A 22,648-nucleotide genomic window follows, 5' to 3' on the forward strand; every position below is an offset into this window, starting at 1 on the left:
CTGCCCCACCAGAAGGTCCCCCCCCGGTCTAGTCCCCCATGAAACCTTTTCTTTTGACTTGTGCGTTTGCTGAAGGGCACCAGGGAATGGTGCCACTACAAGTCCTTTTGATTTTGTGTTCTCTTTTGTTTTGTGGCTAAGTGAGGGGGAATGAAGTGGTGGGAAGGCGCCCAGCACTCAGGCCCTGAGAAGCGAGGGGGAATGAAAATTGTATTGACGTATTGCTTGGTTATGCTCTGCAATACGAACCCACCTGTTTATTTTAATTCTCAAGTTTAGGTAAAGTCTATTAAATATTGTATTGGTTTTAGTTAAGAGAAGATTATTATTTTTACTATGATTGTTATACTTTGAATTTTAAATAAAACAAAAAAATGGGCAGTTGTGGGGGTTTGTTCTGGAGGGCACGGGCCAAGAACTGACCACACAGCCACACATCAGACAATCAACCACCAACACCAAGCCTCAGGAGAAGAGAAGCCACAACGGGTGACAGCCAGACAGCTTATGGTGAGCTTATCATGGAGAGCAGAGGACTCGAGGGCTGACTGGGAGTGGCCATGCAGATCAACAGCCTGCCTGGACCCATCAGGGCAGAGGGAAAACAGGTGATGGCTTTGGGATGGGCACCCAAATCTGCCGACACTATTCCCCAGTGCACCATCCAGCACCAGGAGAAGACTTGCTTAATTTTTTCCGTATTTTATCCAATTACTCTTTTTTGTTTTCTTTTTGCTACCTTCAACTTCTGTACATAGTCCTCTCATTCCTTTGATGTTTCTACCTCTTCCTTTCTTTGCACCTTCCCCTCCCGGATTGTCCGCTAAGCTATTCACAGAGGGCTTTTTTTTCACCCACCTGGTACCTGACGTGCCAACACCAAAATAATTCTCATTCTTTTGCCCCTAACCGCCTTCTCTTTGGGCCACTGTCCCAGCTGGCAAAGCTTCAGTCTTTCACATGTGTTTTTTGAGCAGTAGGTGGGTAAGGGCTGGCAAAGCGACTTCCTAAGGCCTACAGAGCAATGCTCTGCAAGCCAGACCTGTTCTCTTTCCGGCAAGGCTTCTTTGAAAGGACTTGACAATTCCCATCATGGAACTCAGGTAGTGTTGACAGAGCACTAGACTGTGAAAGGGTTTGAAAGGGGATAGGAAGCTCAGCTTGCAAATGAGACACAAGAAGCTTTCTCCCCACCAGAATTTTGGCATCCCAATAGCAGTGCTGCATGCTGGCCAGCTGTCCCCAGGACATCCTCCATTTGCACACCCCTCCCGCTGGCAATGGACTCACTTTGGCTGTCATGTGGGCCAGAGAAGGGAACAGGCACCCAGAGAGAGATCCTCTCACTGTGTTTCAGAAAATGACAGCACAGCAGCCTTTCTCAGGAAGGTCATATGAAATGACTTCATAGTCGTAACAGGCTGGATTGCCTCGGGGTGGGGGATCAAAGACATCACAAAACTCAAGAGGCTCCAACCTCCTCAGCATATCATTTCACTCAAGGTACTGGGTTCAGACCAAATACCTTTCCTGACTTTATCTAACCCTTCGGTGCTTCTCAAACCCAAAATCTTCCTTCTTCTCTTCAGTCAGCTTAACCACTTCTGCCTTCTTTATCTACAGCTGGAGAGAGCTTTGCAGCTGCCACCTCTGCTCCTCTGTCAGCCCCTTTTCTCCCTGCTTCCAGGGACCACCAACAGTTCCACATGCCTTTCTTCTGCACAATCATGCTCTACACATCGCCTACCATTACTACACATACTTGCCCTGCTGGAGTGATTTTCTGTTTTGCTCTGAGGAGATGGCAAGAGGTCTAAAAACTTTCCTAAGATAAGTTTAGGGAGGAATCTTCCCCACCCACTGTGGCTACCAGAGAGAAAATACAGAAATTTCTCACTATTACGCGCAACAAACTTCTATAAAACATATGAACGTGAATGTCTTACAACTTAGCAAGATAAAGACATGTAAACACTCAATGCAGCGAAGAACAGCACTTCTTCAGTCCTGTCACCACTTCATCTTTCCATGAAACAGCTCTCGAAGAAGAAAACTCAGTCCCACTTGGACCTACTTCAAACAGAGGAACTATCCACTTGGCATTCTTTTGTGTTCTCTGCCTGAGAAAGTTTTGGTGATGCTTTAATCAAACCAACAGTAAAAGTCTGTAAAAAGAAACTTAGAAGACCTCAACAAAGTGGCAATCACGAAAAACCTTTATTTGGCAAGAGTTATCTTATTTTAATTTTCCAGTACCTTTTCAATACTGATGAGGGTTCTTAGCACCATGTAGGCAAACTTGAGCTGAAGTAGGCAACCGTCCTTCTGAGACCTTTTCAGATTTAGGTAACTTGGGTTTTTTGTTGGATCTACACATTCTGTTCCATTCCAGTTTGCAAATTTGGACTGAAGTCTAGAAACGCAACTTTCTTTTCCAAGGGTCAGGTAGGATTTTTTCTGTGTATGTGATGTTAAGAGAGGTCCTTAGGGAGAAGGACATGGCTCTCTTTTCTTTCTTGGTCTCTTCCACCCTCTGGCACTCAAAGCCACACTTGCTGTTGTAGTCATTAGGTACAAGGTCCTGCTAGGATGGTTGACTGATTCAGAAACAAACAGCCATGCTGCCATACTAGGGACATTGCTCTGGAAATGAGCAGAAAGATAAACCATTTGATGTTTTTCACTTTAGACATGTTGCATTGCAGCTTTATCTGCAGCGGGGTCACATTTCCTGTACTGTCCAATACAGTTCCGTGTGTCCAGACCTAACTTGAATCACATCATTTAGGAGTCTCCCGCTGTAAAGCTCACAGCCATGGGATCAAAAGTCCTCTCCACCTCTGCTTAAGTGGCTCTTGATTCCAGGTCTGGACATACACCCAGTCTCCTGACTGGTGAGGATACACTTGAACATTCAGGGTTATTAGTGTTAAGAATGAGGTCTCATATGTCCAATTCCATAAACCACATACTTAAAATTTAGCAGCAGTTTTCATTGAGGTCAGCAATTTTAACTGAGATGAAATAATACAATCAGGTAAAATTCAGTCGTTACAGAAATTTGGTAGTGCTTCGGACAAAGCATAAGCAAAAACCGATTGATCGGGCTACGGGGAGGGTTTCCCACCCTGCCTCACGTACGAAGGCAAAAGGATCCAGACACAACTTACATACAGTATGCTAATACATATTCATCAGTAGTTTCCCATAAATCTCCTCCTATTTTCCATTCTTGCAATCTGTGTCACTCTCCTGCACAGCGCATGCTCCCAGTGTTGCCATGGGGTCTTCTGGTCTCTTTGGGGTCTTCTTGGAGGAAGGCTGAAGGTCTTCCTCACATGTCCTCTGGATAACCTGGCAGGTGGTGCATGCAGATTAAGCTTGGTGTTATAGAAGTAAGCATTATGTTCCAATTAACCCTTATTTATTTCATAGATAAGACCACTATTTTAGACTCCCCATCTGGAATTGCCCCCACTTTATTCATATCCAAAGCTGGTCCTGCACAGGGAGTTGCCTTAACTTCAGTTGCTGCCAATTTTGGTTTGGGAGTCAGTTCCTGACCTAGTCCATTCCCAAGGTCAAATCCAATCCCTCTATCCTGTCTCCTTGTAGATGTATCAGCTCAAAAAACCCATCTGCTCCATAATACTGATCACATATACTTTTCCCCATTATTTTCCAAAACTATTGATATACTTTTTGCAATTTTGTTAGCAAAATCACATCCATTTATCACATTAGCGAGACCAAAACAACAAACTTGCACCTTGATGAAAGCATTTGCTCCTAAAGGTTACAGATTCTCTAGCCAGCAGCATTTCGGCCTCCAGCCGCTGGTGGCAGACAAGGCTCAATGCCCACGGCCGCCAGGAGGAGGCACAGAAGGAGCAGTTTGCAAAGCTTCATTGAGAATCCAGGGAAACTGAGTCTCCATTTCTTCCCCATTTTCTTTCCAGAGAGCGTCTAGGGATATTTGAATTCACCACCCACCCTCTCCCAACTCACTTTGTGGAGGTGGTGCTGAGATTTTGTTTTCTCAGCCTTCATCCATAAATTTGATCAATAACACAGAAGGAGGTGAATGGGACGTCAGCTGTTTCTCATGCATTGCTTGCAGGTTCTCCCCTCCCCACGGGGTCCAAACTTTGCAAACCACAGGTTGTTGCCCTTCTCCAAAAGATTTATTTCATTCCTCCCAATAGCGAAATTCTCAAAACACTCTCCATTTCACTTTCTTTGGGATCATCGCTAATTTTCCCGTGTGATTCAACCACTTCTGTCGCAGACTGAGGTACCACTACCGGACACGGCCTCCTGAAAAGCGAATTCCTTCTTTATCCGCGGGCAGGGTTGGGATGAGGAGGAGGAGGGAAGAAGATTGGCTGTGCAGAGTGGAACGCGTCCTGCAGGGAGCAGAGGAAGGTGACATGCCCTTGGGGCCGTCCCGCCTCTGTGTTTGTGAGGGGCGGGCGCAGTTGAGGCTGAGGGCCGGGCTTGGACTCTGAGGCGTTAAAGGCCTGCCCGGGGGTGCGGGGCTGGCCTTGCAGGCAGGGCGGCCCGGCTGTTGCTGGCGTGTGGAAGACGCTGCTTCCAGGCCTTCCCCGGCAGTGTTAAATTGCAGCTCTAAAGCTCTTTGGCTTTGCACCAGCGTGTTTCAGTGGTTTCTCATGTTTTGGGGGCTGCCTTCATCCCGGCATTCAGTTGCTGCTCGGGCCTGAGGCCGGCTGTTGTTTCAGGCCCTGAGGCAATTTGCAACTGGTTCAGCTCCTTTTCTAGCTGTGGGCAACATTCAGCTCTCTGAGTCAAACCTCCATGCCTATGGGTACCAGGCATGGTCCTTTCCTGGGAATGTTTAATTTTCTTCTACCAAAGGTCATATTTGCTGCACAAGTAACTTTGGATGGTGCCAGTTTCCCTCAGTCACCGTCTCTCTTTAGGGCTGGACAAGCTTTCTATTGAAGCTTTTAGCAAGTCTGTCAGTGGAGAAGAGTTCAGATCAGTTTCTGGGAGGGATTCCATTACTTTTCTGCCAGAAAATAGCAGCGTTGACTGAAAACTTATTTCTCCTTTATTATGTCACGAGCAGTTCCTGCTGTATGGAAAAGGCCCATGTCACCTCAAGAGTACCCTGCTTGCTGTGCCAATTAAGGTGAAAGGCCCCAAAACGTTGCTCTATGAGAGGCTTTAAGAGGACTTAAACTTGTTCATGTATTCTGAGCTAGAAAAGCAGGATAGATACTGAAGCGATGTTCTCAAGGGGTTGGAACAACAGAAAACCCTTCCCTGGCAACTTTTGAAAATCAGAGAACTTTAAAGGCAAAAAAAAATTTTGATCAAGATTTAATCAATATAAAGCATTCCCTGAAGCATTAACTTAGCCCATTCAACTTAACAAACTCCAAGTCTGTTAGATTTTAAATTTCTCAAAAATCTGAGAGGATGGAACTGGGAGAAGAAAGAGAAAATGACCAAAAAGAACCAACAGAGCTACCACTCGAGGTTCCAGTGCTGTTCAGCTGATAGAAATTCCAAGAGGAGGTAGTGTCAAGAGATGTGGTGGCCGCACATCCCGAGGTAAATAGCCTTTGGCTTTCCTGGGGCCTTGCCCCACATGGGGCTCCCACTCTCCTGGCCATTTAGGAGTTGGGTTAGGGGCTCCAGACACAGGTGTGGAGCATTGTCTCCGGTGTGCCAGGGATCAGCGGCCACAGCTGGGCTGGGATGGGGGCCTGGGGGTGTGGGGCGTGCAGAGTAGGGCATCGCCTCAGCAGAGCAAGGCTTGATCTGCCCCTTTCCCCACCTACAAGCGCCCGAAAGGTTTTGAGGCAGCAATGTCCTCTAGTGTCTCACAACAAGGTTTCCAGGTTTCTGTGCTTCTTGGCTGTCAGGACTCCAGAGATTTGCGGAGGGATATTAAGAAACTTTCACTTTTACTCCTTCTAAAAGAGGCAGCATGAGGGTTGTTTTTCCTTTCTAAGGCCTTCCCTCCTTTCTTTGTCCTCTTCTTGAGGTAGTCCTTGTCAAGCCAGTCCTCTCTCACCTTCTCCATGACAATGGAGGGGGACAATGGAAAAAACAATCTGTGAGAATCTGAGATTGTTAGAGTTACAATGTAGTGAGGAGAAAAAAAAAAGAGCAGTACACAAGAAGAAGAAGAAGAAAATTGTGCAAAAGAGGTAATGGCTTAACCAAGCAAGGTGAAGTGTCACATGGGGCCCCTGGAGCAAAGACAGGATGGCCAGGGCTTCCAGAATGGTTCCGATGGTAGATTGGAGCTGCTGGTGCTGCCTGGAGCAGCTCTGGAGCTGCAGTGGCAGCTTGCTGCTCCCTCTCTGTGGCAGTGGTGGTGGCAGTGGCGATGGTGATGGGTGTCTCTCTCTCCCTGCGGAGCTCTGTTTGGCACTGCTGCTGCCATGAGTCTGCCACGCTGGGCTTGTGTGTGGGAATGGGATCTGCCGCTTCGCTGCCTCTTCCTGCCACCCTGCTGGGCTGCGCTTGGCTTGGCTGGACTCCCTTTGGGCTTGGCTGAACTCACTTGGTATCAGTGTCACCACTCTGGGTTGCCTTGTTCTGCTGGAGCAGAAAAGCAGTCCCACATGCCACCCTGGCCCTGATGGTTTCAGCTGTGTGTCAGAGCTGTCACTTCAGTGCCACCCATCTGAGCCCCGTGTCCTAAAATTTACTGTTGAAGGACAAAAGTGGGGGGAAAACATGGTGGTGCTGCGTTGGTGCCAAGGCCTCTCTGCTGGAGTGAGTCAGAGAGAAGGATCCTCCTTGCATTTTGTGCCATGGCATTTCCCTGCTGAAACCACACCCATGGCTGTGGTGTAAAATGCTTTGAATAAATAGTGCTGAAAGATGCATGGCCTTGCCTCTGTACTGAAGCCCTCTGGTCCTTTCCTGGGTAGTTGGCCAGTGGCTTTCCTGAGAAACGGCCCTGGTGACTTTGATGAGCAAGACTGCTTGATCCAGTTGTTCACAAAAGCACCTTAATTGTACTAGCACAACAACAAACTAAACAGTGTGCACAGTACAAAGAACGAAGCAGAAAAAGCCGGGGTCTAGGGTCTGCAGCAATACTTATACATTTTCAGAAGGGGAGGGGTTAAGGTGGGCTTTGAAGAATGGATCCAACAAGAAGGAATGGTTTGAAATTTTACAAGTAATGCAGTAATAATTATCCAATGGTAATGCAGAGAAATCAGAACTTTCTAGTAATCATTTGAATAATTGAACAAGAGGATCATGGGTGGGTGTTCTGACTCACACTAAATACAAGGGTTTTCATATTGCCTCAAGTGGAAGTCTCCTGAATTTTTCAAACCGGCTTCAACACTGCACCTGGGAGAGACCTCTAAATGTAATTGAAGTAGTGCTTCTCCTGCTTTCTAGAACTAAGGAAGGTCCAGCTGGAAGAAGCCTTCTGGGTTTTGCTCAGAAGCAATAATGGCCAAAGAGCAGTAATGGGGTTCCTCACATCCTGGTCCCTTCTCGGTGCTCGTCTTCTCAGTGTGGGCTAGAGGGGCTTAGTGTGATTTTAATTTTAGATGCCTTGAGCAAGAGGTTATGGACCGGGAGGGCTTTTTGTGTTGCTTTGTAGCAGAGGAGAACTCTGCAGGGTTTTTTTGGCATTCTCTGTAGAGAAGGTGTGGTTCTGTGCATGAACTCACAAAGCAGCCCAGGGCACTGCTATTGTGATGTCAGCGGCCGCATGGCAGCGTTGTCAGGCAGAGTTGCTGTGCCGAGGCCCGGAAGGGCTCAGTGTGCAGAGCAGCTCTGTGCACGCTCACTGCAGGGGAACCTGCTCATTGACGAGGTCTCTGCCAGCACGACTCTGAATATTTTTCTTTTCTTCCTACAGGTCTTGTCTGGTGCAGACTTGACCGGCGCCGCTCAAGCCATGGAGGGAGTGTGTGCTGCAGCTTTCACGGCCTTTACTGTGGCTTATTCCGGGTACTTTTTCACCCACCTGGCACGTAAGTAGACGTTTTTGTTCAGTGCAGCATATGGAAACCCAAATGCCACAAAGAGGCCTTCAGCTGGATAATGCCCCTGCCCCGAGCTCCAGCTAAGAAGGGGGTGTCTCTCGCCAGTGGGGCGTGGGCAGCATTTGTAATGTAGCCTGCAGGGGTTCCGCTCCTGCCGTGGCAATGGAGTCTGGAGTCTCCTCAGTTTGGTGGCTCCAGCAAGACAACTTCCAGGATGGGAAGACTGGGAGAGCTTGGCAGGAGTCCTTGTAAAAGCTGTGCGCTGCTCTCCAGGACTGAGGGGAAGTCCCTCAGTTCAAGTCTTCTTGTCTGCATTCCCTCATCCCAGCATGTGCCTGTGGAACTTGACGCTTCCTGCACGCTAAAAGAGCCGTTTGTTCTGTGATGAAATTACAGAACGCGCTTGGAAAAGGCCTCTGAGATAGACATTTTAGAGGAGTTCTTGTATGCTCCCAGACACAGGAGCTGTTCCACTGCTGTGTCACCATAGAACAGCCACCATGGCTCAGGGGGACAGGGGTGAAGCCTCCCTGGGGAAAGGTTTTCAGTAAGCTCATGGCAATTGCTGCATGCAATGTCTTGAGAAAATTGAAGTACAGGAAAGAGAGGAGCTGTAGCTGCTGCAGGCTGGGGTGGGGCAGAAGCAATGACTGTTAGAGAACCACTTGGAGATTTTCTCAGTCTCAGGTTTCTGTGGGTTGAGTGGCCAAAGAGGACAAAAGGTAGACACCAGGCAGTATTTTGTGCTGCTGTTGTCTTGCTTGCTGTGTGCCACAAGGGATGCTGCTGGAGTGATGCAGTGAAAGCAGAATGCTCTGTCTTTGGGTTGACTTTTTGGTGGGCTTGGCCAGCACAGGCAGTTTTCTTACAGCATCTGGTTCTTTTTCCCTTGTGTGTTGCAGGTCACATCAGCCTTGCCTGGAGAGAATCCGGTCTTTGGGTGAGTGGCAAAGGAGCCTCTGGCGTTGGTGGCATTTGACACTTGTGGAGCAAGCTGTGAGCTGGGCCTGTTGCAGTCCAGTGCCAGCCTGGCTGGATGAATGAAAGTACAGTCCAGGCCCTTTGCAGCCTAGGCAGCAGCAGGAGCTGGAGAAGCCCAGGCTGTTTTCTCCAGTTCCTTTCCAGAGCTTTTAAGCAGCTGAAAGTGGGGCTGCTGGGTGCTTTAAGCCATGATGGAATTTCTCCTGTACAAGAGAGTGCAGTCCCATCAAACTGGCCCGTTTTACTTGAGTTTGAGCACCTTAGAATCCCATTTCTCTGCAGATGCTTTCTCCTTAGTGCATCTGGCTCTGGAGCTGAATATAAAGAAGGTTACGTGTCCCTGACAGTGCTGTCTGTCTGCAGAGCCCAAAAGGAACCTCGGAGCCTCCTGTGGCTGCGTGTCTTCCTGAAGAAGAGGCCAAAGGGGAGGAAGATGCCCAGCAAAGTGCCCCTGCAGGGCCTGAGCATCCAGCATCAGTAAGTGGCAGCTCTGGGTATTCCTGTGGCTGGAGCAAAGCATAGCTGCAAGTTTCTGATCAGACAGCACCTCCCGTGCCTGGCTGAAGATGCTGAGGGCTGGAATCTTGCCTGCCCTTCCCCCAGGCTGTGAGGCCTGGAAAAGGGGCGTGGAACTTGGATGTTCAGGCATCACCTTCCTACTGTTCTGAAAGGGGCTGTGATTTTTTCTTAGCAAGAGAAAAGAGGTAGCATTAGGATGTCTTTGGATGCTCCTGGGGTACAAGTGAGGCCCTTGGTGCCCAGTGGCTGTGCAGGCTCCCTGTCCCCAGTGAAGAGAGCAGTGCAAAGGTGCAGTTCAGAAGCTTGCAGGATATTTGGAGACACTGTCCCCAGGAGGGACCTGGCCCTGCACAGAGAGCAGCTGTCAGTAGCTAAAGGATCAGCTGAGATGCAGCGGGGCCTGTAGCTGAATATAGGTAAGGTTGTGAAGGACAGGTTCTTTCCTGTCCCTCATGCTGCTGTGTGTCCACAGAGCAGAAGGGCAGCGTCAGCACCTGCTCTGGCTGCCTCTGTACCCGAGGAAGAGGCTAAAGAGGAGGAAGGTGCCGATGAACCTGCCCCTGCTGTCAGCCCAGGGCCAGAGCAAAGATCATCAGTAAGTGCCTGCTTTGGTTAGCAGTGTCTGTGGTGTCATTTTGTGCGTGGTGTAAAAGCAGCCTTTGGATTCTGGGCCTTGAGCTGGAGAAGCGGGCTGCAAAAGCTGAGAGGTGAAGAGCCCTGGATGTGGCCAGCAGCATCTTCCTAGGGGCTTGCATTTGAAATGGGATGGGAGGGGCATCTCTGCCAGGCACATTTGTGACCCTCATTCATTTCTTGTCCCAGAGCTCCACCTCCTCTGTCCTGGCACCTGCAGGAGCTGCAGCAGAAGGCTCTGAAGGAGCCTCCAGTCCCCAAGCTGGCAAGTCAAGCGTGAGCAGCTCGTGCATCTGGAGCACGAGTAGCTCCTCTGGCAGCAGAGAGCAGCTGGGAGAGAGGACAGAGGACAAGTGCCTGGCCATGCTGAGTAGGTCCTTTGTGATCCTTGTCTGCTGGAGCAGTGCCCTGTGTGTGCGTGTGTGTCGGCATGAGCTGTGCCAGCTCCTGTTCCTCCTCAGCTGAGCGCCAGGTGCTGAGGCCTCCACACAGGACCTGTTGTTGTGCTTTGAGGTGGTGAGGGGTCACCGGGCTGTTGCTCCTGCCTCTGAGAGCAGCTCAGCCTGGCTAGGCTTTGCCTGAGCTTCCCTGGAGGCAAAAGGCAAACCAGAGGTTGTTTCTGGCTGAGCAGGAGGCCGTGACCCAGCCAGTGAGTCTCAGGCCTCAAGGAGCTCCTGTGGGGCACGGCCAAGGTCATGTTCAGAACTCAGCCTGTCCTAAGGGCTGAGGCACCTCATTCCTAAGGCCCATCACAGTAGGTTGGAACATGAGCTCCTGCTCCTGAAAGGCAGAAGGCCATTGTTTAGGCAAAATTGTCCTGCTTAAAGCTGGAGATTGCGCTTCTGCTGGAAGCACTTTGCAATATTCTTGCTGTGCTGCAAAGGGCAGCTGTTGAGAACAATGATGCCAGGAGCCAAGATGCCTTTGATGTTTGCAAGGATTCAAGGTTTGGCTGAATGTCACAGAGTGTTGGTTGCCAAGAACAGCAAGGTTTTGTTTTTCCTGCTGCCCTTAATGTTTCCAGACAACAATCACTTCTCTTGGTTACAGGTTTGTGATCCCCGTCTGCTCTGACTGTTTCTGCATGTGCTTAGGTTTTAGTTTAGCCTTTTAGTTTGGTGCAGGCCATCTGTGCTGCAGGGCTGCTTGTCTTGCTGCTGTTGTTTTTGAGGTGGTGGCGGTGCGGTGGTGTTGTTGCTTCCCGACTGCCTGAGTTGAAAGGGCCCAGTGTGGCAGAGAGTGGGGCTGCCTTTCTGATCTGCTGCAGGGTGGGATCTCTTTTGAAGTGAGCATCTTTCCTTGGGTTTTTACAGAGATGCTGGTGAGCGAGGGAGATCCTGAGGCTGTCTACACAGAACTGGAAACTATTGGCAAAGGGTGAGTGCAGCCACAGCTCCTTCTTCAAAGGGAGGGCCTGTGCATTTTGCTGGTGTCACATCTGCCCAGAGCGACGTCAGGCAAGCTCCAAAGCTGTTCAGACACTGCGTTAAGATGATGCCTGATGATCTCTCAGTACGGGTCAGCATTTATAGCTGTGGTTCGAAGGCATGGCAAAGACACCTGGATGCTGGCAATGTCTTTTCTGCAGCAAAGAGCAGCACCTGGCAGATCTCCTGCCCCTCAAGTGTGTTGCACCTGTTTGCCGCTTTTCCCAGGAGAAATCGTTTTTGCATGTCTCAAAAGAACACAGAATGCGTGGGCATGAAAAGAGGAGAAACTTTGTTGCCTCAAAGGTCAAGTTAGCAGCTGACAGCTGTCAGGGAACAGCTCTCGGTAACATTTCTTTCCAGTAGTTTGCTGAAAACAGGGTTCAGTGGTCAGGATGGCCACCGCCTAGTCTACAAGGCAAAAGCCGAAATGAAAGAAGCAGCTGTCTTTTGTAGCTGAGGTGGCAAAAGACAAAGCTTCAGGGCAATGCCCAGTGCCAACGCACTCCAGAGGAAAAGGCATCATCTGGCTGATGGCAGACCCCTGGTGGATCCTGTTGGGTTGAGGCCTTTCCTGCAAAGAATCCACCAAGCTGTTCCCTTTGAAAGCCGGCTCTGCTGCCTGGAAATGGGACTGATTTGCAACATTTCCTCTGTGAGAAGCCAAATGTACAAGAAGTCTGCAGAAAAGTCGAGTCCTCCCTGTGTCTGATGCATTGAAGAGAAGCAGCTGCCAAATGCTCTGGACCCAGAACACAGCTGTCCAGGGATGCTGTGTTTTGAGGACTTCTCCATTTGTGTGTGCAGCAATGGAAGCCTTTGCCTGCTCTGGCTGTTGCTGGACACTAAATTGCTTGCAAGCTGAAGAAGGAATCTGTGTCTAGAGGCTTTCCTCCATGGCTGTTACATGGCTTCAGGCTTCTCAGGAGGCCTGAGTGGTGGTGCTTGAGTTTGGCAGACAGACTCCAAGGAGAGGTGGGAGAAGGCCCAACCAGCAAGTTCCTGGAAAAAACCCACACATGTACAGATACAGAAAGAGAAAAGGAGGAAAACATCAAGACGAGAATCGGTCCTGTTCCATTTACTGTTTGCCCACGGGCTTTTTTCCCATTGGACTGCAGTGTCTTGCCCTTGCAGGGACTAAAGGTCTTCTTCTTTCTCTGCTGCTGTTTTGTTTCTAGGGGTTTTGGCCTGGTGTGCATGGCAGTGGAGACTGCCACAGGAGAAGAGGTAAGCGTCAAGCAGCGCTGCAGCTTCTGCAGCTCTCGAGTGCCCTCCCCTCGGCTGTGAGCTGTGGCTGAGCTTTGGGTGGCCAGTAGAGCTTTGCTGCAAAGGGAAATGAAGTGCAGAGCAGTGTCCGCCTGCCAAATGCAGCGGGGACAGATTTTGTCCTCCTCAGCTGCCCCAGGGAATGCAAGGAGGCCAGGCGGTATCTGTCAGAGGAGGACACGCTGCCTGGGTCTTAGTGCCCAGCTGGCGTCTCAGAGCATGGCACTGCTCTTTGGGGCTGCAGGGTTGCTGAGTTCTCATTTCTGGCTGTCAGCAAGTACATGGGAATGGTGCTGGTCCTTCTGTAGGCACCTGCAGTGCTGCCCTTGGAAGTGTGCTCAGAGAGAGTGGTCTGCAAGGAGTCTCTCAAGGGCCCAAGCCCTGCTCAGAGCCTGGTGTATACGCCTAGGAGATCAAGGCAGGAGTTATGTCTTTTGGCAGTCAGGCAGTAATTGCAAATGTCAGTGGTGTGAAGGAAAATATTTTAGTGGAGCAAAATAAAAGTTCCTGAAGTGAGGAAGTGCTAGGATTGTCCTTTTTGGAGGCATTTTTTCCGTGAAGTATGTAGGGGTGTATTTCTTAAAGGGAAGAAGCCTCAGAATGTTTTATGGACGGCATTTTTTCTGTCGTGTCTGTAAGAGCTGGGTTTGTTGTTGTGCAATAGAGAATGCCAGTGGTTGCTGCAGGAATGACCAAACACCCTAGAAGTGCCAAAGGTTTCCCAGCAGTTTTGCTCCATTTCTACCAGCACAAAATGGCTTCCTGCTTGCAAGAGGTGTGTGAATGAGCATGGGGATGATAAAGTAATACCTTGGGAGAAGACTGGCCCTGGGGCAGAGTGAGGGTTGTTAGAGCTTGGAGGTGGAGAGCTTAGAGCGTGTTTCTCCCAGGTTTCCAAGGCAAAGGATATGTGGCTCCGTGTCTTGGGAAGTGCCCAAGCAGGCGCTCTGATGTCCTGTCACAAGGCAGCTTGGCCCAGCCCAGCACTATCATCCCATAATCACTGTCTCCATGTTGCCTTTGTGGTCCTGTGCCACAGACTTCTTTGGTTCATGGCTTTCTATGTCGTTTTAGGTGGCCATAAAGAAAATCAGTCTCTTGCAAGAGAGCGGCAGCGAACTGTGCCTGAATGAAATCCAGGTCATGCGTGGCAATAAGCATGCCAACCTTGTCAACTATGTAGACAGGTGAGTGGTTCTGCTGTTCTGCCGCGAGAGGTCATTCACATCCTGCAAGCCAGAGGTTCCGCCACTCCTTTGGTGGCTGGCAGAGGATGGAGCTGTTCATTCCTGTTTCTGGGCTGATCTACAGCGTCTTGGGAGGAGATTGCATTGGGGCTGTGTTAATCATTCCTGGCATACCGAGTTTGAAGGGCGCCTTCAAAGGCCAGACTCGGCTCTATCTTACCGAGCCAACAGCCTCAAAGTTCCTGTGCTCTCTCCCCATGGTTTTATTTGGTTTGGGGTTTGATTTTTCCCCCATGCGTCTGAAGTGCTGACAAAGCACTGTAGATTGTATTTCCCTTGGCCTGTTGCGTTGGTGTGGATACCAAGCAGTCTTTTAGACTGCCCAGAGTTCAAGGCCTGTAGAGCATAGTGAATGACTCCTCACTTCCTCCTGTCTTCCTCTGAGAGAGACACAGAAACGAGAATGCATCAGGTGGTGTGAGTGCGCACATTCATCTCCAGGCTGTTGTTTCCTCCTTTCAGCTACCTGCTGGACGAGGAACTCTGGCTGGTGATGGAATACATGGACGGAGGTTCCTTACACGATGTCATCAGGGAGACTCATCTGGCAGAAGGAGAGATAGCAGCTGTCTCTCGGGAGGTAAGGCACGGTGCTTGTGCTTCCCATGGCTTGGTCGCGATGGTCCTTCCAAACAAGTGGTAAGGAGAGGAGAGATTTCATCTCCTGAGCCTCCTTGCTGCCTTTCTCTTATGACTGGCAGTAGTAAGAGCACCTGAAGTGCCTGCCAGTGTCCCTGCCCTTCTTCTAGTGTGTTTGTGTTTGCCTCTCTAAACACTTGCCTGGAGCCTGTGTGAGCTGCATTCCTGCATCCCTGAAGGGCAAAAGTGCTGGTGGTGCAATGTCAAGCAAGTGGCAAAGACAAAGAGATACTTGCAGGACTCTCAGAGAGCTGAGCCTCAAAGGAGAGCCTTGCACCCAAAGTGGTGTTTGCAAAAGCATCCACTGTTGCCTGACTGGAGAGAGCACAGCCACTGCAGCAGTGCTCCGTCAGTCTGTGGTTGCAGGGCACGGCCGGAGGAACAATTGCCCTTTCTCTTTCAGAAGCAAACGCACCCTCACTTAGAAAGGCACTGCTGTCCTCGTGTTGGAGCAGCAAGCTCTTGCCCTTGCCAGCAGCCTGTCCTGCCATGGCTCAGCGTGGCCCAGGAATGTGGCAGTGTTGCAGATGTGCCACTTCCCTGCTTGTGGGATGAAATCCACTTAGGCTGGTGTTTCTTTTTCCTCTCTCAGTGCCTGCAAGGCCTGGATTTCCTTCACTCCAAGCAAGTGATCCACCGGGACGTCAAAAGCCGCAACATTCTCCTGAGTCTGGACGGATCTGTCAAGTTGGGTGGGTGTTGCTGACCAGGCTCCGCCGTGGCAGGCTGTGGTGTGGGGCTGCCTTTGGGTGACTGCCGGTTCCCTTGCAGCGCAGGCTGCCCTGCTGCAAGCGCAGAGCACAGCCACAAGGTGCAGGGAGGTGTTGCTGGGAACAAGGGCTCAGGAGTGCCTTTGGCTTGTGGATGTGTCCCTTCCCAAGCAAGGCACTCACAGTCTAATAGCTTCAGGGCACTAAAAGCCACTGTCTGAAACTGGGGGCTTTTGCTAAGTGGCCAGTTCTGCATTTCTTTTGCTGCAGGCCCAAGGAATGGCAGCATGGCCCCTTTATGGCAGCTGGGTTCCACGCTGCCTTCTTGGACATGGGTACAGTGGGGACTCCTTTTGTTTGCTTTCCTCACTCACGCTGCCTCCTTTTTTCTCCTCAGCTGATTTTGGCCTTGCTGCTGAGCTCACCGCTGAGCAGAACAAACGGAGATCAGCTGTCGGGACCACTTACTGGATGGCGCCTGAAATCTTCACCAGGAAGCTCTATGGCCCCAAAGTGGACATCTGGTCCTTTGGCATTGTGGCGATCGAGATGGTGGAAGGGGCGCCTCCTTACTGGAATGAAACCTCCCGCACGGTGCGCTGCAACTGCTCTCAGATTCTGCTGTCACCCAAACAAAATCTGCTCCCATGCCTCTGCCTGGCAAGCTTGCTAACACCTTGAGATGAGAGGTTCCAGGCTGCATAGTGTCTCGTGCTCCTTGTCCAGATCATCCCCTCTGCCAGTTCAGTGCAGGAACAGCACTGAATCGTGATGCCTTTTGCTTGACGGAAGCTTTGCCTAAGGGAGCAGTGAGCCGTGCTGAGCTGCATTGTATGGAATAATCCTTGGAAACAGTAGAGTTAGACCAAAGTTCATCCTCCAAATCGCCTGTAGAGCTGGTGTCAGTTCTCAGAGAAGCCAAGTGTGCTTTTGCTGATGGAGTTGCTCTTAATTGCATCAGCCAGTGAAATCAGGGGTGAAGGCAAGAGCCTTTGCATATTGGACTGGCTAGGGCTGCTTTGGGTCCTCTCAGCAGGGGCTGGAAATGTATCTCCCAGGATCTAGCAGGGAGTGAAGTGCCACTGGAGAGTGGAGGCTGTCCAGTGGGGTGTGTGTGAGCAGTTTGGGGTGCGAAGGAGACAGGTAGAGTGTGGCATTTCCTTCTTCTCTAGGTTCAAGAGCTGATCAGCAGCGGGGGCAGGCCGAAGCTGCAGAAGCCCAGGCAACAGTCGGCGTGGTTGCGAGACTTTCTGCACTGCTGCCTGGAGAGGGACGAGGACAGGCGCTGGTCTGCCCAGGAACTGCTGCAGGTAAAAGGCAAAGCGGCTGCAGGCTGCGCCAGCTGCCCGCTGCCAGGGGCTCCTCATCTGCTCAAGTCCAAGGCGTCTGATGGGCCCCGCTCCTAAGTATCTCCAGTCTGGGGGCTTGCAAAGGAAAACAAAGGAGAATCGTGGCCTAGGATGCCTTGGAGGGAGCCTTTCAAGGTCATCTAGACCAAATCTCCTCATCTGGATTCATGGATTTGTGGGATTGGGAGCCATGTTTGCCTCATGTAGCAAGGTCCTGGATGTGGAGACAGAGGTGCCCAGAATGCCCTCCTTTCTGCTTTCTGTATCTTTCTGGTAGCCAGAGAAAGCCTGTTTCAGCCTGTGAGGAAAGGTCAAGTTCATGTTTTCTTTTTCTCTTTGGGCAGCATCCGTTCGTAACATCAGCCAAGCCAACCTCTGACCTGACGCCTCTCATCATGGCCACGCAGCAGTTTATGGCCGACAGGAGATACTAGCCCTGGAAGAGGCCATTGTTGTAGTTTGTAGTTTGTAGTTTGTAGTTTATAGCTCGTAGTTTGTAGTTTGAAGATTGTAGATCATAGGTTGTAGTGTGTTGAGACTGGTAGTCAAAATAAATACTGTCATAAATAAAACCTTGACTGTGCAGGAAGCTTCCCTTTGTTCTCAGCCTCTGAATAAGTCTCTTTTTATAGTCCTCTACACTAATATATATTAGAGTGCATTCTACATTAATGCTTAGGTCTTTTCCCTCCCACTGATTGAATGAACTCTAATTGGTTGTATCTTCAGGCTGTACCAGTCCTCTCTCTGTACATCATCAAACTGTACATTTTCCACTAATGTCTTAGGCAGAAATTCTCTGAGGCATTATCAAAATTTTCCTCTTCTCATGTGATGAATGCCTGGTTAGTCTTCTACTGCTGATACCTCTGTAGCACACCCTGGTGTTTGTTCAAAAGCTTTTCAATCATCATGGTTGCAGCAGGATTTCCTGTGTGAGGAGGCTCTGCTGAAATGGCCCTAATGTCCTGGGAGCTCTTGGCTCTTGCTGATTGTAGAGCATGTGGTGCAGAGAAAGGCACCAGAACAGGGAGAAAGCAGCACTCAGAGACTTTGTCAGGGAAATTACCATTTATTTATTTCTTATTTTCTTGGCTGAAGAGTTCCTGGACATGTGCTAGTGCTGCTGGCGAGGTGGCCTCTTCTTGGGTCTGGGAGAATCCTGGAGGCTGGGGGTTCTCTTCCTCCGGGCATGCCGGGGCTCTCCAGAAGAGTGTTCCCTGCTCTGGTCAGGAGCAGAGGGGCTGCAGCCCTGAGCAGATGGACCTGCTGCTGTCACTGTCTGCTCCTGCTCTTCTTGAGGCTGGTCCTGCTCTGAGCAGCTGGTCATAGATGAGGGGTGGCTGGGACTCTGTTGGAGACCAGTTTCTTTTGTACCAGCTTCCTCCTCTGCCTCAGAGCCTGTGGGTTCACTGGCAAGCATCACCTCCTGGGAGCTAGTGTAGCTGGGGCTACTGGAGTTGGTCCTGGCATGATGGAAGCACAGCAGCCTCTGGGCTTCGTCCCTGCACTGGCCTGCGATGACATTGATGATGCCATAGACCAGTGATGCTGTGTGCCCATTGAGGAGAGGCTCCAGCAGCTCAACCAAGGTCTCTGCATTCAGACCACAGACACAGAGGCCATGCAGGATAGAGCCCTCTGCAGCCTCTGCTCGCCACCACTGGTCCTGATAGACTGCTGCCAGCCTCCAGCGGAGCCAGGGAAGCACAGGGTCCAGCAGTTGCTGTTGCCTTTGGAAAAGTTCTGCCCAGACCTCAGGTGGGAGGCCACCCATGAACTCTGGCTCTGTAGCCCCCTGCTCATCTGGAGAGAGCATCCTTTGTGGAGAAGGTGGAGGGGATACCCCAGGTTGATGGGGGCTGTTTTGGGTCAGGAGGAATGGAGCGCTCCCTGCCTGGCTGCTGTCCTCTGCCAACTCTTCTGAGGCTGTGATGGCAAACTGTAGGTAGTCCCATTCACTCCGCTCAGAAAACCTGACAATTTCCATAGGTCTGCTGCAGAGTGGGCACACTGGATTTGTCTTTGCCAACCGCAGGATGCAGCCCAGGCAGAACTGGTCATTACAAGGCAGAGCAGAAGCCACATCACTCCGAGTGTTGTGGCAGATGGGGCAGCTCCAGTCTGTCTCCGTGGCCATGTCTTCTTGCTGCAGCAGGCTGGGGAGAACCGAGGGCCAGAAGGAGCTCCCACTTGCAGGCACACTCCGTAGAAGTCCAGGCTTGAGCGAAACTGGGCCAGCCAGGCTCTGCAGGGCACACATATAACCAGCAAGGGATGTGATATCACAGTCCATCTCCTGGTGATGTTGTTCTCCACCACCCAGTGATGTCACAGTCAAAGGATGTCTGGCACCTGAATATAAGCAGTGAGGGATGTTAGGTTACAATCTCTCTCCTGGTGGTGTTCCTCCCACCCAGTGATGTTACAACAGGAGACCTGTCCCTGCATTTCCTTGTGCCTCTACACATACATCCAGGGCTACTGCAGCTCTGTGTTACCCTCTCTCTTCTCACCCATATCTTTGGCTCACCATCACAGTTAAATGCCAGTCACCAAGGCCTTGGCCATGTCTCCAGTTTTAGTATCAGTTCTTCACGGCATTTCTGTGGACATTCCTGTGAATTTTTTAGGTGAAGTTTAATTCCTTATTTTGAGCAGGATTTATGCTTATGGATCTGATCCACACTCAGTTTCACTTTTCCCTTTTCCTACCCAGCATTTCAGCACTCTAACAAGGCCACAGTAGTTTCTGGAATGAAGTAGTTAAAAGTTGTACAAGGTGGAAGCAACAGCGTCCTTTTAAGAGGAGAGACCAGGTCAAACCCCACAAAAATAATGACCTGAAAGAACAGATACTCAACTGGACAGTCAGATCCACAACCTGGCTCCATTCACAAAGGTCTTTGCCAAACCATTCTAAACTCATTTCCACACTAGAAGGATGGGTGTATCTCTTCCACTTCCTTTGTTCTCCACTTTCATTTGAAGTGGAGAAGTAGAACAACAAGAACAAATTTTAAATTTACCTTTTCTGATAAAGGAAACCCCACAACAAAATAGTCTCTTGCTCTGCTTCAATGTTCTCCCCTTTTAGGCTGCAGATTTTTTTCAGCTCACAATTCAATTGGACCAGGTGGACAGTATAAATTAGTGCTCAACAGGTGTTTTCCAGTAAATGCATGCTTGGGTTTACATCTGAAAATCAGTGTAAAGGGAGATGATTACTACAAAAGCTGTTCTCAGACGTAGAGAGAGTTGGGTAGAAAGGTAGGTGAGTAGGTGGGTAGCTAGATAGTTGGACAGACAGATGGACATATATAAAAGGTGCCTTTTGTTAAGTTTCAAACTATGTTACATACAAATTTAATACAATTTTGTATTAACCCTAGGATGCTTGGCCATTAGAAATGTAAATAAATAAATACATATATTAATTGTATATGTAATTGACAGGATCCAGTGACTAGATCTAAAAGGAAAAGCATAAAAGTTGGGCAATAACATCCCAGTTGCCCTTCGTCATGAGGAAAATTAGCAGTATTTAATCAAATAAGCAGTATTTCAGGAAAGGCCCCACACCTTTGATATGGAGGACTAAGAAAGAGTTTTAATGCACTATGCAGCTAAGAGTGCTTACTGAAGTAATGATAACTTGACTCCTTGTCAGAGACTCTGAAATGGATTTTCATCTTCCTAGCCAGCCTTGTGAAACAAGATTCATCACTTGAAAGAACAGCAATGGTAGCAGTAAACTCAATAGCATGTGGCAGAGGTGTATTGAAGCAATGATTAGCAAGTTCAATGTATAAAATGGATTGTTAGGCTCAAAATGGGGTCAAAAGTCCTTGAATTTCATGTCTCTGTAGGAATGTAAGAGGAATGGGAAAAAAAAAATCCTTGTTACAAGTAAGTGAGGGGGGGGATTGTTTTCTTGGAGTTTTTGTGCATGCACCCCCACATGCATAGGGATATTGTCCAAGCTGAAAATAACTGCAAATGATTCTGTGAAGACAGAACTTTCTTAGCAATCTTGCCACTTTCATGGTCTTTTGGATTGCAATAACCAAAACAGAAGTATAAAAACTTTTCATCTGAATTTTGATGACTGTAAACAATCAGAGTCTCTGATAAAATAAGGCAGAGGCACTGGTCACGCTAACAAAGGATCAGCAGTTTGGCTTTGACCCTTGTAGTATCTGTTTCTTCACACAATTGGACTTACTGCTGTGGGCAATCAACATGTTGGATGTGATTAACACAAATAGATTGAGATACCACTCAACACTTGCCCCACCAGACTAGCAGGAGATACATAATTTATCCTCCAGGTTTTCATGTCCTCAGTGTATATATCTGTGTTTTGTGAGAAATTGCTGGAAGATCAGATTTAAATCACACTTTGTTATTTATTTAGTAGTGTATGGAAGGAAGTCACAAAATATTGGGGAGAAAATATCTGTAAGCCATAAAAAAAATCTGACACAGCTCTGTCTAGGATTGCTAGATTAGCTTTCCTTATTCACTAGAAGCAAACTGTAATCCAACATCATGCTCTGCAGAATGTCAGCAGGATGTTCCCTGAGAAAACTGATTGCAACTAGTTCATCTGTTATAAGAAGTTTAAAAGGGACATTTTTCTCTATTACCAATTTTATATGCTGGTAGTATCCTTCTCTCTCAATTAAAAAATAAGTGGTAAAGAGTATTACAGAATGAAAAATTCAAATAAATATGTCTTATGTCTTCTCCAGCGCTGTTCTAGGCATGCCTAGTGAAATATGACTTTGCTTTTTGTTAATTAATAAATGACTCCTAATTTTATGTGTCACATGCAATTTCACATGTAATACAAGCTCTTTCAGTGTGCCTCTTTTCTTACATATGAATATTACAACAGATACCAACTCAGTGTTGCCAGGTGTGGATATTCATCATGGTACAAACACAAGAAAGTCAGTTAAATCCAATGCCCATCTGCTAGGACATTTAGATACAAAGAGAGCTATCAATCTGCAGCCTACAGCAGAAAAGTCCATGGAATGAGCATTCAAATGTTTGCTGTCAAACACATGCTAAAACAATGTGCAGAACTGTGATTGTATTCAATAGACAGACAAGGATTTGTGCAAGCATACTTTATAACATGGCACAAAGGCAAGAGCTGCTCATCACCCCAAATAAAACACTTGACATTCCTCACTCCAGGATATGGCAGTATTGAACAATTTGCATTGGAAAAGACCCTTAAGACCAAGTCCAACTGTAAACCAAAAACCTTGTTATAAGTACAAATCGAATTATTTAAACTTTACCATTTCCTGCAGGGTGAGGTGTTGCTTTCCCAGGTGCAGCAGAAATGCATACGCCAAGAATGATTCCTGACAGCAAAACAATGAAGGAAATATCTAGCAACAAGTGTGATCCAGCAGGGGCTCTAATCTGGGATGTTTCCTTTTAACTTGGGGGCAACGGGCAAAGCAAAGGAGAGCCATCGTGACACTGGCAGATGATTATAAAAAATTCAAGGGAAGAGGAGGAAGGGGCTTTGAATATGCACAAGAGCAGGGCTGCCATCCACAGGTACGAGAGCTGGGCACAAGAATGAGCTAAAAGGAATTCCATCAAATTCAGCAAAGACAAAAGGGATTATCACTTCTGCTTGGCACATGTCAGACCACAAATGGATCCTGCATCCAGGTCCTGATCCTCAAATTAAGATGGAAATTGGCAAAATAGGACTAATTCAGGGAAGGCCACCATGAGTAAGGGGCTGAGGCATTGACTGATAGATAGGTGAGGCCATGGGTCCAGGACTGGTTTGTTCTGGAGCAGAGACAGTTGTAAGGAATCTGAAAGCACCTTGAGGCTATAGGATGGGAT

At 48.8% G+C, this 22,648-nt stretch overlaps 1 protein-coding gene across 1 annotated transcript; it reads left to right on the plus strand.

Moving 5' to 3' along the window:
• Positions 1-150: 150 nt before the first annotated feature.
• Positions 151-17,199, plus strand: LOC131571611 (serine/threonine-protein kinase PAK 3-like). Its single transcript, XM_058824390.1, has 15 exons — positions 151-218; positions 4,289-4,457; positions 7,865-7,979; positions 8,894-8,931; positions 9,336-9,449; positions 9,964-10,086; positions 10,314-10,494; positions 11,438-11,501; positions 12,733-12,781; positions 13,895-14,007; positions 14,530-14,647; positions 15,299-15,398; positions 15,814-16,010; positions 16,589-16,726; positions 17,110-17,199. Exons 1-15 carry the CDS (start codon positions 151-153, stop codon positions 17,197-17,199), a joined length of 1,677 nt encoding a protein of 558 aa, XP_058680373.1.
• The last annotated feature ends 5,449 nt before the right edge of the window (positions 17,200-22,648 follow it).

Source organism: Ammospiza caudacuta, chromosome Z (assembly GCF_027887145.1).
Source record: "Ammospiza caudacuta isolate bAmmCau1 chromosome Z, bAmmCau1.pri, whole genome shotgun sequence".
In the NCBI taxonomy this organism is placed as follows: domain Eukaryota; kingdom Metazoa; phylum Chordata; class Aves; order Passeriformes; family Passerellidae; genus Ammospiza; species Ammospiza caudacuta.